This window comes from Mesoplodon mirus (genome assembly GCF_964341445.2).
Source record: "Mesoplodon mirus genome assembly, chromosome: 17".
Classification (NCBI taxonomy): Eukaryota; Metazoa; Chordata; class Mammalia; order Artiodactyla; family Ziphiidae; genus Mesoplodon; species Mesoplodon mirus.
Window position 1 is genome coordinate 19,271,871 of NC_138993.1, and position 17,128 is coordinate 19,288,998.

At 36.7% G+C, this 17,128-nt stretch overlaps 1 protein-coding gene across 1 annotated transcript in view; it reads left to right on the forward strand.

Annotated features, from left to right (window-relative positions):
- Window positions 1–16,365, forward strand: part of SUCLA2 (succinate-CoA ligase ADP-forming subunit beta) — a 48,813-nt gene extending 32,448 nt beyond the window's left edge. The window contains exons 7-11 of the mRNA XM_082602655.1: window positions 4,796–4,957; window positions 5,052–5,194; window positions 9,603–9,723; window positions 10,692–10,780; window positions 15,578–16,365. Of these exons, the coding sequence (XP_082458781.1) occupies window positions 4,796–4,957; window positions 5,052–5,194; window positions 9,603–9,723; window positions 10,692–10,780; window positions 15,578–15,652 (590 nt within the window). The 3' untranslated portion in view covers window positions 15,653–16,365. The remainder of the gene's footprint in view (window positions 1–4,795; window positions 4,958–5,051; window positions 5,195–9,602; window positions 9,724–10,691; window positions 10,781–15,577) is intronic.
- Window positions 16,366–17,128: the final 763 nt, after the last annotated feature.

Sequence of the window (17,128 nt, forward strand, 5' to 3'; positions counted from 1 at the left end):
TAAATAAGACTTATTTTCTTTGGATAGGTATTATATTTCTTTTTAGATTTATTTGTAGAAATATATTTTTTTGCTATTTTGAATGGGATCTTTTCTGCCATTGTATTTTCTTACTGTTTATTGCTGGTATACAGAGACTGTTGATTTTGTTCTTCATTTGAAGATTTTAATTCTATTGTTGCATTTGTTTTCCTTAGTCTTTGAAAAATATCTCTGCTCGGTTTCAGCTTGTCTCCCATGTTTAGGTTTATTTTCAGTTTCTTCTTTCATAGTACATAGTTTTGAATTTTGACCGTACAGAAGAGACATTCTAAGTATACTTTGGTTTCCTATAGTAAAGTTTATTTTTTTAAACTCTATTTAATGAAAACATAGCAAATACTATATGCTAGGCACTATTGTAAGAACTTTTCAGATATGGACCCCTATAGTTCATTAAATGTTTATAGCAGTTTTGTGAGGTAGATACTATTACTATCCTTATTTTATAGGTTAGGAAACTGAGTTACCAAAAGGTTAAGTGACTTGCCCAGGGACACATAGCTAGTGGTATAACTGGGTGGTGAATCTAAACAGTCAACTGCAGAATTTGTACTCTTACATATGACACAGTTGTATGACAGGGATATTTTGGGTAGAGAGTAGTATATCAACATTATTGGAGTAGGAAGAGATTAGCGATAAGGTATATCTTTTAGGTTAAGAAGCTGTAGCAGTAATCTAAGCAGGAGGTAACAAAGGCAGTGGGAATGGAAAGGAGAAGGCTTTATTTTACAGATGAGTTCAAGCTCAGGCTCTGTTAGCAGATCGACATTTCTCACAGTACTTTCTTTATATATTTTGAATGGAGGCTTTAGACCAATGCAGACTATGTAGTTATAAACACATGCAGATTGATATGTTTTATTTATAAGGTTCATATTGAGTTTCAAAAGTAATATTTTTAAAAATAGAAAATATAGATATTTGTCTCCTTTTGGTACTAAGTTACCATATGACAAGATAGAATATACATTTGGGGAAATTATCATAGTATTCCTTAAAATAGTAGTTTAAGGATATTTTGAATGACTAAATTTGGAATTATTTCCTTTGTGCACAGTTTTTTTGGAACATATATGCTGCATAGAATGAAGTATACCTCTTAATTTGTACTGGTTTAATTGTTTGAATAATTGTAAGAAGAAAGCTTATAGACTCTAAACTTATTTTCCTAGTAATGCTCTGGAAACATAAGGTAATATAAAAAAATACATATATATATATATATTTGAATACAGTTGCTTAAATAGCTTAGCATACCATTGCCATCATTGGGGTTTCTGAGAGAGATCTTCCAGTGATTATTGATCTTCACTGACAGAGTTCTAATTAAAATGGATCCGACAACTAAATTACACAATTAGACAGACTTAATAAATCTATTCAAATATGAGGCTTTAACAGGGCAGTCTTTTCAGGGATAGACTATGCCTTGGGAATAGCAGTTGGAAATGGTTGTTTGCTGTGGGAAGCTTACTCCCAAGAGGAAGAAGGATTGAGCAGAATTATGCATGCCTAGTTTTATAATATCTAGATTAAATAGACAGATAATTTGCGTCCTTTCCTCTGGGAAGAATTAAGTAAACAGACAGTGAGAGACAGATCTTATACTAAGTGAATCCTTTGAATGTGAAAGGAAGCATCAGGAGTGGGGAAGACTTGATCCCGCCCCCTCCCCCCCAAACATTCCTTAGTATTTTCTTTACCCACTGAGCTCAACCATCAAGCCTGTGATCTGTCAGGGTGGATGTGGAGCTCTTGAGGGAGGAGAGGTTAGTTGTCTGTTTGGGTAATCTTGTTCTGACTTTGAGGCTGCCTTTCCAATCCCAGCCGTTGTTCCTTTGGCTATTATGGGAGCATCTATAGGTAGTTTAGATTTTTACCCCCAGAAGTTTCTAAAATGGGTCAAAATAGTACACCAGTATCAGCTTTAAGAAAGTGTTATGCTCAATTCTGAAAATTTATTCTTTTCTGTTTCTGACACCATGTTATGTTCAGTCAGGTTGTCTGTTGGAATTTCAAAAGTTCATCAGTGAGATTAGATTATGGCATTAAAATACTCTGAAATACTCTAATAGTAAATTACATAAAGACACAGCTGGATTTAAAGTCCAAATGTGATAAAAGTCCAGAGGACCTAGAGAACTGAAGTCCCAAGTCACATTCTCTTATCTGAGTTAGAAGTTCAAAGAAATTAATGTTCTTTCTAATTTCGTAAATATTTTGATTGAATGAGAGGTTATGAATTCTAGATAGTTTTAAAATTCTTTTAGCCATGGCAGTTTGGACTGTCTGTCATAGGAATGGGTGGAGTTTCTTTGTGATCTCAGAAGTTATATTATTTGAATTTCAGATCTCTTATGTGCCTGAATTCTAAAAGTGTACAAAAGGTTAATAATACATATAAGTTTATCACAGCTTTGATCCTCAATTACCAAATTTGGAGAAAACGCCCCCCAAAACTCAAGCCATTCCCACTGCCAGGGACAGTGATCTCAGGCACAATAATGTTCTCAGAACCATGTACTTCGTTTTATCAAGGGTCATTGTAGAAACTCAGTGAAAGCTGAATGAAAGAGAATGGACTGATATTAGTCTCCCCAGGATGCCAATTGTCTTGATTATCTTACCTATGGACCTGAACTCAGTTGGGAGAAATATCCAAGTAAGGAATTAATTTTGGCCTGGTGCGTTTGTGACTTCTAGGGGGGGAAAAACCCCAAAATGTACATTTCTTCAAAGTTTTTCCTCTTTTGAACACTATGAATTGAGTCTGGGCTCTGTTTACTGATATTACACATACCCTTGCTGTTAGCAGAGTGGTCAGTGGCTGACAACTGTTGTTGCAGAGCTCAGGTCTAGGAAACATGCTTCCTAGGTATTTCACCCCAAGTATGTTTTTATTGGAGAATCACCATCACCTGAGTGAACCTGTCTTTATCTTCTTGAGTTTATATAGTTTAGAGGCCTACTAAGGATTAATGCCTTTACTATGTGTTCCTCATTGTTTTTTGAATGGCATGTTAATTTTATTAATTTAATAGATATACGGTTGACTCTTGAAAAACATGAATTTGTACCATGAGGGTCCACTTATAAGCAGATTTTTTTTCCAATAAGTATGTACTACAGTACTACATAATCCGTGGTTGGTTGAATCTTTGGATGCAAAACTGCAGGTATGGAGGGCCAACTGTAAAGTTACATGCAGATTTTTTTGCTAACATATCTTGAGCACTTTTTGCATTTACTAAAGCATTCTTCTAAAACACTTATTTTAATATTTGGAAAATCTGTCATATATAGATATGCCACAATTTATAACTATAAATTTATAAATGATTATCAAAATACAAGGGATCTGAAGGATCACAATCCAAGAAACATACATATTATCATTCACCAGTGATTTCAGTGATTTCAATTTGTACTTTTTAGTTCCAAATTTTCAATATGGTTCCTTTCATAGTTTTTTTTTCTGCTGAGATTATTTACGTGGTGCTTTATTATGACCATATTTTCCCTTAAATCATTAAACATGTTTAAAATAGCTATTTCACAGTCCTCTGATACTTTAAAATTTGAGTCATCTTGAGTTTGGTTTCTTTTGACTGCTTTGTCTCTTTACTGTTGGTTACATTTTCCTGTTTCTTCACAGGTCTAGTAATTTCTAGTTGTATACTAGACATTTTGGGAGACTGAATTCTGTCATCTTCCTCTGAAAGAATGTTGGTTTTTATTGTTAATAGTTAATTTGGCTGACTCTAAACTTTGTCTCTTGTTTTGTGCAACAGCTGAAACTGCTCAGTTCTTTTAGCCTCTATCTGTTCAGGAATAAGGAGAAAGTTGTAGTTACATTGGAGCAAGGAAGGGATAGAATACATATTGTAAGATGAAGTCAGAGAATTAACCTTCATAAGGGCCATTTTGGTAGAGTGTTGGAGGTAAAAGCCTGATTAGAGTGGATTTAAGAGAGAATGGCAGGAGAAAAACTTGGTACAGGGAGTTTTTTAGGCAGGGCTTGGCAGATGTAGTCTCAGTTACTGCTATTTCTCTACTTGTTCTTCTTCTTCCTTTACCCTTTCTTTCTTCTTTCTTCTTCATAACCTGTTAAAAATATAAAACCCTTTGTAGGCTCACAGGCCAAAAAAACCCAGCACAGGCTGAATCTGGCCTGTAGGCCATAGTTCGTTGACCCCAGGTTTAAAGAGTCAACTCTTTCCGTGAGTTATGCTGTATAGAAAGAGGAGAGTAAGGGGCTGGGGGGAGGCAGGGAGTAAAGAGTTTTTTCTTTCTTTTTATTGAGGTGGGGGAAAGAACAGCATTTTTACAAGTCAGTTTGATTTAGCCAATAGAAAAGTGGGGTGGGGTGGAATTTATAGTGCAGGAAAGACAATTAGTGGAACAATCCCCTTGAGTTGAGACCCTGGGCCCAAGCAAAGGAGTTAGCTAGGAGCATGGACAGTTAATTCTTGGTAATTAAAAAGAAAATTAAATGCTTTTGAGGGTTTTTTTTTTCCCCTTCTTTATCTGTTGCTTAGGATAGGTGTAGAACCAGTAACTTTGATGGGGCAGTTTTAATTCTCACATATTCTTTTTCAAGAAACAGTTTGAATTAATTGTGAACATAGATTGAAATACTTTAAGTAAGTAACAAAATGTGTTTTTCTTCTGAAGTTAAAAACATTTGATTACTGTATAGTTTATTGTGTCTATCTTGAAATTAACATCACTTTCTTTTTTTCCTTCAAAGTGCTATGTATGGATGCAAAGATCAATTTTGATTCTAATTCAGCTTACCGCCAGAAGAAAATCTTTGACCTACAGGACTGGACCCAGGAAGATGAAAGGGACAAAGATGCAGCTAAGGCAGATCTCAACTACATTGGCCTAGATGGAAATATAGGCTGTCTAGGTACCACCTGTTTTTATGTTAAGAGTTGGATTGGCTAAGCTTAATTTATTTTCTTTGTTTGTTGCTTATACAAATCATTTTCCCTTCTTGATAGTAAATGGTGCTGGTTTGGCAATGGCCACAATGGATATAATAAAGCTTCATGGAGGGACTCCAGCCAACTTTCTTGATGTTGGTGGTGGTGCCACAGTCCATCAAGTAACAGAAGCATTTAAACTTATCACTTCAGATAAAAAGGTAGGGGCAGAACTTATGTTTTAGAATTTGAATGGAGAGAAGTAACTTGATTAATTAGTAAATGTGGTCGTCATAGTAGTTGAGTGTTAAAATTCAAAAGTCCTCAGTAGTTTGGAAAAATTTGCTGAAATCAATAAAATAGAAGTTAGCAAGAAAGAAAGATAAACTTTCCCATTGTGATTTAGAAAACAAGGTGAAGAAATACTGGATGATATTAGATAATACTATAAATGGTAGTGATTTGGCATGAGAACCCATTACTATAGAAAAAATTTTGGAGCTGTTAGTTGATCAAAAAAGCCAGAAATCTGGAAAGTCTGTAAAGCTAAAAAGAAAATAAAAATCATCTTTAATTCTATTCAGACATAGCTTTTGTTACTATTGATTTGATTTATTTTTTTTAAGCCTTGTTAATGCTTATATATTTCACACATACACTCATACACATTGCAAATGTATCATTCTAGAAACAGCTTTATTAAGATATAATTCACGGGGCTTCCCTGGTGGCGCAGTGGTTAAGAATCTGCCTGCCAATGCAGGGGACATGGGTTCGAGCCCTTATCCGTGAAGATCCCACATGCTGTGGAGCAACTAAGCCCGTGTGCCACAACTACTGAGCCTGCATGCCACAACTACTGAAGCCTGTGCACCTAGAGCCCATGCTCCGCAACAAGAGAAGCTACCACAAGGAGAAGCCTGTGCACCACAGGAAGAGTAGCCCCCACTCACTGCAACTAGAGAAAGCCCACAGGCAGCAACGAAGACCCAGTGCAGCCAAAAATAAATGAATAAAATAAATAAAAATAAAAATAAACCAAAAAAAAACCTGGCTTCCAAAAATTAAAAAATGATATAATTCACATGCCATATATTTCACCCATTCATATATATATCTTTCAATACACACATTTTGAGTCTTTTCTTGCTAACATCTCTTGAGCACTTTTTGTGTTAAAGTATTATTCTAAAACACTCATTGTAATGTTTGCATAATCTGTCATATATAGATATGCCATAATTTTAATAACGAATTTATAAATGATTATCAGAATACAAGAGATGTGAAGCATTCTGATCCAAGAAACAGACATATTATCATTCATCAGATATTTTTTCAAGTAATATATCTACTGTGTGACCAATGTGGGTTTTTTTAAGGCTTATGGAAATAAGATAGTGGCCTTCATGTAACTAGTCTTACTGAATTGAGACTGAGAATTTGTCATTGGTAGGGATCAAGATACCTTGAACTGTGTTGAGAATTGAAAGAGTTGGGCAAGGGGAAGGAAATGTGCAGAGGCATGGGGTCCAGAGAGGGCCACTGTGTTCATGAATTGGTAAGATGCTTATGCATAAAGATACAGCATTATTGGGATGAATGATAAGAAGTAATGTTGGCAAATTGAGACCCAAGTTGTGAAGATCCCTGTATCTATAGCTAAGGAGTTTTGAATTTAATACTTCTACCCCAGCACATTTACAAATACATACATCAGCTCCTTACCTTTTTGTTTTTTAATTTTTAAAAAAGAAGGTAATTCTGCTAGTAAAGGGTGAAATGGAGAATAGGGAGACACTGGCAGGAGAGATCAATTTGGTTATTATACCTGCTTGTTGGGAAGGATGAAGAGGTCCATAACGAAGGCAGTGTCAGTAAGAATAAAGCAATGAAACCTACACTGCTGAGATAGGTTTCATTTTTTTCATTTTTTAAGTTCATTTTTTTCCTTTTTGGGCGTGGCATGGTGAGGGATTGGTTAGCACTTCTGGCTGCAGAGAATCATTGGTTGGTGATATCTTCTGTGCTGTCAGAGGCAAAGTAAAGAAATTTGGTATTTTTGAATGAATGTGTTAAGTTTGCCCTGTGGTGATTATACCTGGTAGATAGTTGTAAAGATATTCTTCCTATAATGGTCAGATGTGTATTTGAGAGTCCTCAATATATTGAGAAAAGTTGAAGTGTTAGGCATTGGGGATATGACTCATGCAAGTGATTTGAGGAAGCCAAGAATGGAACCTGGCTCCTCCCACCCAGTGCTGAAGGATTGAATAAGGAAGGAAGACCCAATAAAAGAGGGAGAGAACAAACTGACAGAGATAGTTGCAGATCAGGAGAGAGTGGTGACATCAATGGCCAGGGTGAAGAGTTCTGAGAAGTAAGGGAATGGGCAGTGGTGTTAGATGCTGAAAGAGAGGAGAGCGGGGCAGAGGCCAGGCTGCAGTGGGTTGAGTTGTGATTGGGAATTGAGGGTGTTGAGTCATATAGGAGAGTTACTCTTTCGGCGGTGGGGTCTGAGGAGGCACAGAAGGACGTAGTGCTCGCAGTTGAGTGGAGGTCGGCTTGAGAAGAGCTGTGCGGTGTATGCGTGTTTGTGTAGAAGACCAAGGAGATGGGCTATTTCTAGCTGGAGAAGAGATTTGAAGATAAAGAAGAGAGTGAATATAGCTAAAGGAGTGAAGACCTGGAGGAGACACAGTACAGTAATTAGTGATGAGGTTAGTTTTGGAGAAGAGGTTACTCCTTATGGTATTACTGGAAAAGGAAGATCATATGCTAGAAGTTAGAGAGTTTCAAGTGGGATAGGAGGCTCATGGAGAAAGTTGAAAGGTATGGGTCAGATTCCTAAGGTATGAGTCAAACTATTGCTGATGAATCATTATTATACTGCTCTTCAGGTTATGCTTGTGTTTCACAGGTTTGGTGTTTGGTTTTGTTTTTTCCCACTCTTTTGCTTTTCTTGAAGTTGGAATGGATAAACTAATAGGCTGGAATCATGCCTTATTTGAATGGGGATGGCAGGTAGACTGGGTGTGAGAGAGGAGTGGCTATGAGGAAGCTGAGTGTGCCCACAACAGTGTCATCGATTTGCTCAGCTGTGGCTTCTAGGCTGTATCGTGAAGCACGCCAGATGCGGGAGAGCCGATAGACTGGTTGATTAGGAAGGGGTTGAGGCACTAGAGGCTTTAACAGATTGGACGTGGTAGACTTAGAGATGAAAGGCGTTAAGTGGAAGGGGAGGAGGTCGAGCAAGAGCGGGATTCACACATTTGATGTTGTAGAGACGTTCATTCTGGTCAGGTCAAGGATCTGTCCTTGGTAGTGATCAGTTGATATGGACTGGAGGTAAAAGTGACATGGTAGAGCTCCAGTCACTTTAAGGCTCAAGTGCTAGATGATGCCTGTGGTGCATACTGTAGCTATCCCACATGGGGCGGGAGGGGGTGAGATGGGAGGGTGCCAGAGTCCACTGTGAATTCTATTCCATTATGAATTCTAGACCTTTATTTCTTGAAGTATAGAAATAATAGTGGTAAAGATAAGGAACGCTTAGTATAACTCAGTGTGTCTCAAGTTTTTTCCTGTCATGGCCTTCACAGAAAGTAACATTTCAGTGGGGCATGGGAGGTATATGGGGAAGGTTTCTTGTTGTCAGAGGCCACTGGCTCAAGGTGCCAGCCGTCCCAGAACCTTCCTAATTGCTCTAAGGCAGAGGTCCCCAACCTTTTTGGCACCAGGAACCGGTTTTGTGGAAGACAGTTCTTCCACGGACTGGGTGGGGGTGGGGGATGGTTCAGGCGGTAACGCGAGCGATGCGGAGTGGTGGGAGCGGTGGGGAGCGGCAGATGAAGCTTCGCTCCCGCACCCGCCGCTCACCTCCTGCTGTGCGGCCCGGTTCCTAAGAGGCCACGGACCGGTAGCGGTCCAGGGCTTGGCGACCCCTGCTCTAAGGGGTGAGGGGAACGATATCTTGGTGTGTCTATAACCCATTTGTATCTCACTGGTTGAGAAGTTCTGGTGTAGCTGAATAAACTAAGCCTCTTTTTAAAACACAAATAAGGTTTTTTTCTAAAGGAGAAGAATAGCGATTCAGACTATCAGTGTGATGATGAAAGAATGCCAACCCAAATAGGCCCTGAGGTTTGGATGTGATGTGTAGCCAGGAGTGGCCATACAGATGTTGAGTAATTTTGAGGGCCTGGTTTGTGTGAAAAGTTGGTAGAGTTGATGGGGAAAAATGAAGAGATGATAGTTAATGAGGACTAAATTGGAGATCTTGCATATGATGTTGTCTTACAACATGGTCTGGGTTAGTAATGTTGGTAATGACTATGCTTAATAGGAAACAAGTAAATGGAATTGGGAGGTCTTGTTAATATGTGACAGGAGAGAAGAGACTGTGAGCCAGGTGTTGAAATTACCCAAGGAGGGGAAATAAGTTTTGCTGGGTGGTGGACTGCACAGGTTTCAGTGATGAGAGCTGCATGCAGAGTATGGCTGTTTGGTCTGAAAATGTTTTCCATGGAGTTAACTTTTATCATAAGGCACAGATACTAGTGTTTTCTTGGGAAGGAAGGGAAAACAGTCACTCCTTTAAAATTTTAATCTAAAACATTTTATTGGCAGGTACTGTCTATTCTGGTCAACATCTTCGGAGGAATCATGCGGTGTGATGTTATTGCACAGGGTATAGTCATGGCAGTAAAGGATTTGGAGATTAAAATACCTATTGTGGTACGGTTACAAGGTAAGTGTAAAAGGATCTTGCAGTTGTTCTGTGAACTCTAATTGCTTAAAAGTTCATAATTCCAAGGGGTTTGGTTCATTTAGGGGTTTTTTTTTGGTTTTCTTTTTTGTGTGTGGTACGTGGGCCTCTCACTGTTGTGGCCTTTTCCGTTGTGGAGCACAGGCTCCGGACGCGCAGGCTCAGCGGCCACGGCTCACAGGCCCAGCCGCTCCGCGGCATGTGGGATCTTCCCGGACCGGGGCACGAACCCGCGTCCCCTGCATCAGCAGGCGGACTCTCAACCACTGCGCCACCAGGGAAGCCCGGTTCATTTAGTTTTAAATATAGTTTTAAATAGCTGTATTTTTTTTTTAACATCTTTATTGGAGTATAACGGCTTTACGATAGTGTGTTAGTTTCTGCTCTATCACGAAGTGAATCAGCTATACGAATACATATATCCTCATATCCCCTCCTTCTTGCATCTCCCTCCCACCCTCCCTATCCCACCCTTCTAGGTGGTCACAAAGCACCGAGCTGATCTCCCTGTGCTATGCGGCTGCTTCCCACTAGCTATCTATTATACATTTGGTAGTGTATATATGTCCATGCCACTCTCTTACTTTGTCCCAATAGCTGTATTTTTAAAATGAGAGTATAGTAGGGAATTTTTAAAACGTGGGTTTAAAAAAAATTCTAACATTGGAGCAAAATTGTTCATAGTTTTGCTTGGTATAAGTTGATACATTATTTATTTGTTGTGCATATCTTGAATTCTGACTTGTCTGAATTACCATTAATGTGATAAGGCAAAGTATTTCACAAGGTAACTCCAGGTTTTTATAGTATTTTCTTTGGTTTAGAAGCATTTGTATTAAATGACCGAAGTGAGTTGAAATTTCATATTTGTAAACGTATATTGTGACAAACATTTTAAATGATTTTATGTAGATATTTAAAATGTCTATATTTGCATAAATCATTTCCAGGTACACGAGTTGATGATGCTAAGGCACTGATAGCGGACAGTGGACTTAAAATTCTTGCTTGTGATGACTTGGATGAAGCTGCTAAAATGGTAAACAGGTTATGTTGATCTGAGGATAAATTTGCAGTGTATGAAAGATTTATAAACATTTGGATTCTAAAATGAACCAGCTAATATTGCTAATACTTAGTGTTTCAGCTAAACACTAGGAGTATTGAACCCCATATACCTATCACCCATCTTAAACAATTACCAGTTCATGATCAATCTTGTCTCATCTTATTCTTACCTACTTCCTTCCTTGCCCATGATTATTTTGAAGCAAATCCCAGACATTATATTATTTCATACTTACCATGTATCTGTAAAAGATAAAGGTATTGATGATATAAAGGGATTATTATTACTTGTTTCAGATGGGATAGTGGTATTATGTTTATGTTTTATAAAAAAAGAATCGAGTCAGTATTGAAATTTCCCTGATTCTCTTATTTTTTGCCTAGGTTCTTTGTTAGAATTAGGATCAAAATAAGTCTGTGCTTGCAGTTGGTTAATATATCACTAAATTTCTTTTTATAGAATCTCCCTTGCCTCTTTTTTTACTCTTAACTTTATTGGTTGAAAAAACTAGGCTGATGGTCTTGTAGTGTTTCCTGTAGTCTGGATTTTAATGATTGTATTCATGGGGTGTCATTTAACATGTTTCTCTGCTCCTGTATTTCCTGTAAACTGGTCGTTCAATCTATAGGTTTGATCATATATGTATTTGATTTTGAGGAGCGGGGAGCAAGAATATTTTATGGTTGATTTTGTGTAATTCCATAAGGAGGTATATAAATATCAGATAATTTCTCTTTTTGTAATACTAGCAGTCATTGACATTCATAACTAGATCCAATATTTTGTTTATGCAAAGTGGTGATTTTCTAACTCTGTGATTATTTATTATATGGCATACTTACAAAAAGCGAAACTTTCTTGTATCAACTATTTGTTGGCGTGAAGTACATTTTTCATAGAAAAAGCAGGATACTTACTTAACTCTGGTTTTATTGATCAGTTTTCAAAATAATGGGTTTGTTCCATTATGGCCTACTAAAGTGACCCAGGCTTTTTTGTTTCTTAGTTTTTGTTTTTAGGTGTGTGTGTTGTGTGTTGCATGCACACATGTATGCACATGCTATTTTGAACTCATGGATTTAAATATGTTTGATGTGGTTCAGTCCATTTTAGTTATTTTTATTGATGCTTAGATTATTTCATGTTTGGTCAGTGGGAACCTCTTCATGTTGACTCCTGAGTCCTTCCTACATGCCCTGTGATATGCTTCCTGATATGATGAGATTTTTCAGGCTCATCTTTATATTTCTTGCTGCAGACCTGGAATCAGCCACATGGTGTTTAGACAGCACAATTTAAGCTTTAAGGGTGCTTACAACTATTGGGTTGTTCATTGTTTCTAGATATTTTTAAGTGGCAAATCTAGGAAAATATGTATTTTTTAAAGAGATAAATACATGAGTACATACTTCCAATATTTCCAATGCAAATCCAAGGTACAGTTTTTTTTTCTTATCTGATATCTGTTTCTCTTTTTTCCCATTCTGTACTAACATAAATATTCCTTTGCTTTGTCCCTCAATACAGACATGACAGTTTTAGAATAATAATACCAACAATATGACTACTGAAAGTAGTTCAAGACTTGTATGTGCAGTTCTTTTTGTCCTTTGAAGTATTTCCCATAATTTGCTGGATTTTAAAATTCACATGAAACAGTTCTCTGTTTTATCCCACCTTTGATGCATGGTTAGCTTCATTTATTTATTTTAAAGGAATTGCTTAAAATTTTTTTTTGTTATAATATTTCCAAAGTCAAACTGTAAAACAAGGTATACTTAGAGAATCTAACCTTTATACCTATTCCTGTTTGTTCCTTCCCCATAGGTAACCAGTTTTTTGGTTTTCTTAGGATTTTTTTGTTCATATTTTCACTTTTTTAAAAACACAAGCAAATAATGTATGTGTATACATATAGATGTACGTATACATATATCTCTCCACTTTCCCACATTATATGATGGTAACGTATTTTACCTCATTTCTTTTACTTAACACTATATCTTGGTGCACACTCCCTAGTAGATACAGAGATGTTTTGAAATGAAAACTTCTGATTCTTTCCCACCTATGTTTATAGACGTTTCACAGAATACTCTTTGGGGCTATATGGTTTAATCAGTAACTAGGCTTTTGAGATTTGCTTTGTTAATGTGATATCTTTTCATAAGAATAATAAAGGTCTTATTTCCTTCTTTAGGACACACTTTGGGAAAAAACTTAGCTAGTAAATAAAATTCAACTGCAGTTTAGAGACAGAGGAATTTACACTCAGTCCTGAGTTTAAATTAAGATTTTGAGCAAGGGAATGTTAGGGAGAAAGTGTTTCAGAAAGCCTGTTTTGACTTTGAGATGTGGAGTCAGTTGTTGAAGGGAAGAGTGAGGGACAGTAGGAGTCTGGCTAGTATAATAATTAGATGTGAGGTGAAGGTAATGGATAGGTTAGAACTTTTCTCTGAAAATATGCTTGTTTGCAATGAGAGCCTGAATTAAGAAAAGCTTTGTGGACATGGAGAGAAAGGAGAAGAATCAGTAGGACCTTGATCAAATAGACCATGAAAGATAAAAGTGAACAGTTGATTTTTGTTGTGTCTGTAGTGCTTTTCTACTGAGTAGGAGGTTATGGAAGTCATGACAATATTAATAATATAATATTAGCAACTGCTACCATTTATAATTTATTGTGCATGCAATGCTAAGCCTTTTTTTTTCCTTCGGCTATTATCTTATTTAATACAAGTTTGGTGAAATAATCTCCATTTTTATAGATGAAGAAACGGAGGCTAGATAAATTAACTTATTCAGGATCATGTATCATAAGCATCAGAGTGGGATCTGAACTCAAGGTGTCTAACTTTAAAATCTTCTCTTAACTACTCTACTGGGGAGGAGAGAAGCTAAATCTGTTGTTTGGTTTTAGATATGTTTAATTTGTATATGTTGTATGGTACCAGCTGGATATTCCCAGACAGATTATAGAGAGAACATTGGAATTCAGCTTGATAATTGTTAACTTACTGACAGAAAGTAAAATACTAACTCTTAAACCCAAGCTCCTATCCCAACATTGTAAGTTAAGATTATTTACACTTTTTAAAAGATTTATTTATTTATTTATTTATTTATTTATGGCCGTACTGCAAGGCTTGTGGGATCTTAGTTCCCTGACTAGAGATTAAACTGGGGCCCAGCAGTGAAAGCGCTGAGTCCTAACCACTGGACCACTAAGGAATTGCTTTTATTTAGATGTGCCTTGCGTTCTGTAGTATCCAGCTAAGACAGTCACTGTTTCTATCTTTAAAGATAAAGGCAGAAGATCTAAATAGACATTTCTCCAAAGAAGACATACAGATGGCAAACAGGCACATGAAAAAATGCTCAACATTACTAATTATTAGAGAAATGCAAATAAAAACTACAGTGAGGTATCACCTCACACTGGTCAGAATGGCCAGTCTGTATTTTAGTCTACAAATAACAAATGCTGGAGAGGGTGTGGAGAGAAGGGAACCCTCCTACACTGTTGGTGGGAATGTAAATTGGTACAGCCACTATGGAGAACTGTATGGAGGTTCCTCAAAAAACTAAAAACAGGGCTTCCCTGGTGGTGCAGTGGTTGAGAGTCCGCCTGCCAATGCAGGGGACGCGGGTTCGTGCCCCGATCTGGGAGGATCCCACATGCCGCGGAGCAGCTAGGCCCGTGAGCCATGGCTGCTGAGCCTGCACGTCTGGAGCCTGTGCTCCACAGCGGGAGAGGCCACAACAGTGAGAGGCCTGTGTACCGCAAAAAAACCCACCTAAAAACAGAACTACCATATGATCCAGCAATCCCACTCCTGGGCATATATCCGGAGAAAACCATAATTGGAAAAGATACATGCACCCCTATGGTCATAGCAGCACTATTTACAATAGCCAAGACATGGAAGCAGCCTAAATCAACAGATGAATGGATAAAGAAGATGTAGTATATATATGCAATTGAATACTACTCAGCCATAAAAAAGAATGATATAATGCCATTTTCAACAATATGGATGGACCTAGAGATCATCATTCTAAGTGAAGTAAGTCAGAAAGAGAAAGACAAATACCATATGATATCACTTATATGTGGAATCTAAAATATGACACAAATGAACTTATTTACAAAACAGGAACAGACTCACAGACATAGAAAACAAACTTAGGGTTACCAAAGGGGAAAGGGAGATGGGGAGGGATAAATTAGGAGTTTAGGATTAACAGATACAAACTAGTATATATAAAAAAATGACCAACAAGGACCTACTGTATAGCACAGGGAATTATATTCAATATCTATAAGAGAAAAGAATCTATATATAAAACTGAATATATATATATATAAATATAATACAGAATCACTTTGCTGTACACCTGAAACTAACACAACATTGTAAATCAACTATAATTTTAAAAAAAGGAAAAAAATATAAATAAAATTTAGGCAATGACGAAGAGATATATACATATATCAGATATGTATCTATTTAATACCTTCTGATATTATATATATGAATAAAATCCAGTGTGGGTTATGGTGTGGGTTGTGAACAGTGTTAGATTTGACTATCCTTCAAGAGCGGCAAATGCTTATAAGACTGTGAAGTGATTTATAACAATGTCAGAATAGCCCAGATATTTTAAATGAAAAAGACTGAACATGCAATTAATTTTATATTGACCAATCGTTCTGATTCTATGTTTTTATGAAAATAGAGACAAAGCTTGTTTTTTTCCTTTCAGGTTGTAAAGCTCTCTGAGATAGTGACCTTAGCCAAGCAAGCCCAGGTGGATGTGAAATTTCAGTTGCCAATCTGATTTGAGAACCCAGTGGTTGGCTGAAGATGTTAAATGTGTTATAATTGTTAAAAATACTGAGTTCTGTATTATTATTGTTCCTTTTCTCTTTAGTGTGTGAAGATTGTAATTACCGTCTAGGCACAAAAACTTTTAAAAGCATTTGGTCTGCATTTAATTCTGTTCAGAATGGGCTGTTTGTATAAAGAATGTGTAATGCAGTTATCTAGTTTGTTTTGTTGCAGCTTTCTTTCTCAGTTTCACAGAATGTCACTTGCAATATGCCAGTTTATTATTGTTGGGTACAGCATTCTTCCTTGATAAGAGTCTTATGAATGAAATAAATATGAAGACAAAGCTTTATTCTTTAGTGTTAGAAATGTATTATATCTAATAACTAGTTTCATTAGTAGAGCAGTGTATTAAAACAATGTTTATATAAGAAGTGTCTATCTTCAACAACAAATACCTAACTAAATATATCAGTCACTATTTATAAACAGACCTTTCAAACACTCCCCAGAATATTCTTTTAAGTATTTCAGTAAAGTAACTTGTGAATTATTTGAGCATTGTTTTAATCATTACAGAACACTGATATGTGCAAGTCCTCATGATCTTGTGGTATTGAGAAGAAGCTGTAGGTTTGTATCATGTAAGGATATATTTATTAAGGACTTGGCAGACAAAATTAACAATGTCAATTTAAATTAATAAAAAATCTCCCAGTGTGATTTGCATTAGTGTTTTTTTTTTTCTTTTTTAAGTAAACACAGTGAAGGTGATGTGTTTATCATTGCACTAAACACCTCTCAGGAACTGATTTGTAGATCATGTACTGGGGCATGATATTACATATTACAAAGAGATATACAGATATTTCAGTTGAATTCTACTGTTTACGTGTGTGCTATCTGGTACCCTCTCCAAAAAGCCCGCATTGTCCTTTGTGTCCCAATTTGTGTATGTGTGTGTGTGTGTGTATGTATATATGTACATGTCCATATTTTCTTCATTGCATAGAACAGTTGATACTTAACTATTAACAATGTTCAGACCATGTGATAATAACAGTGTAAGTACCATGGAAGGAAATACCAGCCAAGCAGTAGACTATGTAGGTAAACATACTGGTGAATTTGAGAACTTATACCTATTTCTTAAAACGTGATCTCTCTCTCTCTCTCTCTCTCTCTCTCTCTCTCACACACACACACACACACACACACAATGAGAGGCAGCATAGCATAAATTGATTATGAGTGCAGAATTTGAAAGTGAATCTGGTTTGAATCTTGGCTCCACTACTTACTAGCTATATAAGTTGGGCAGGTTTCTAAATTTCACTGTACCTCAGTTTCCTCAAGCTCCTTTCTCATCTTCACTAGAATTATTTAGAGGGGAGAGGGAGACAGAGGCAAAGAGACAGAGGGAGGGAAATTATATAGAAAACACATGAAATATATATATATTGAAACCAACTATATGTATATCATA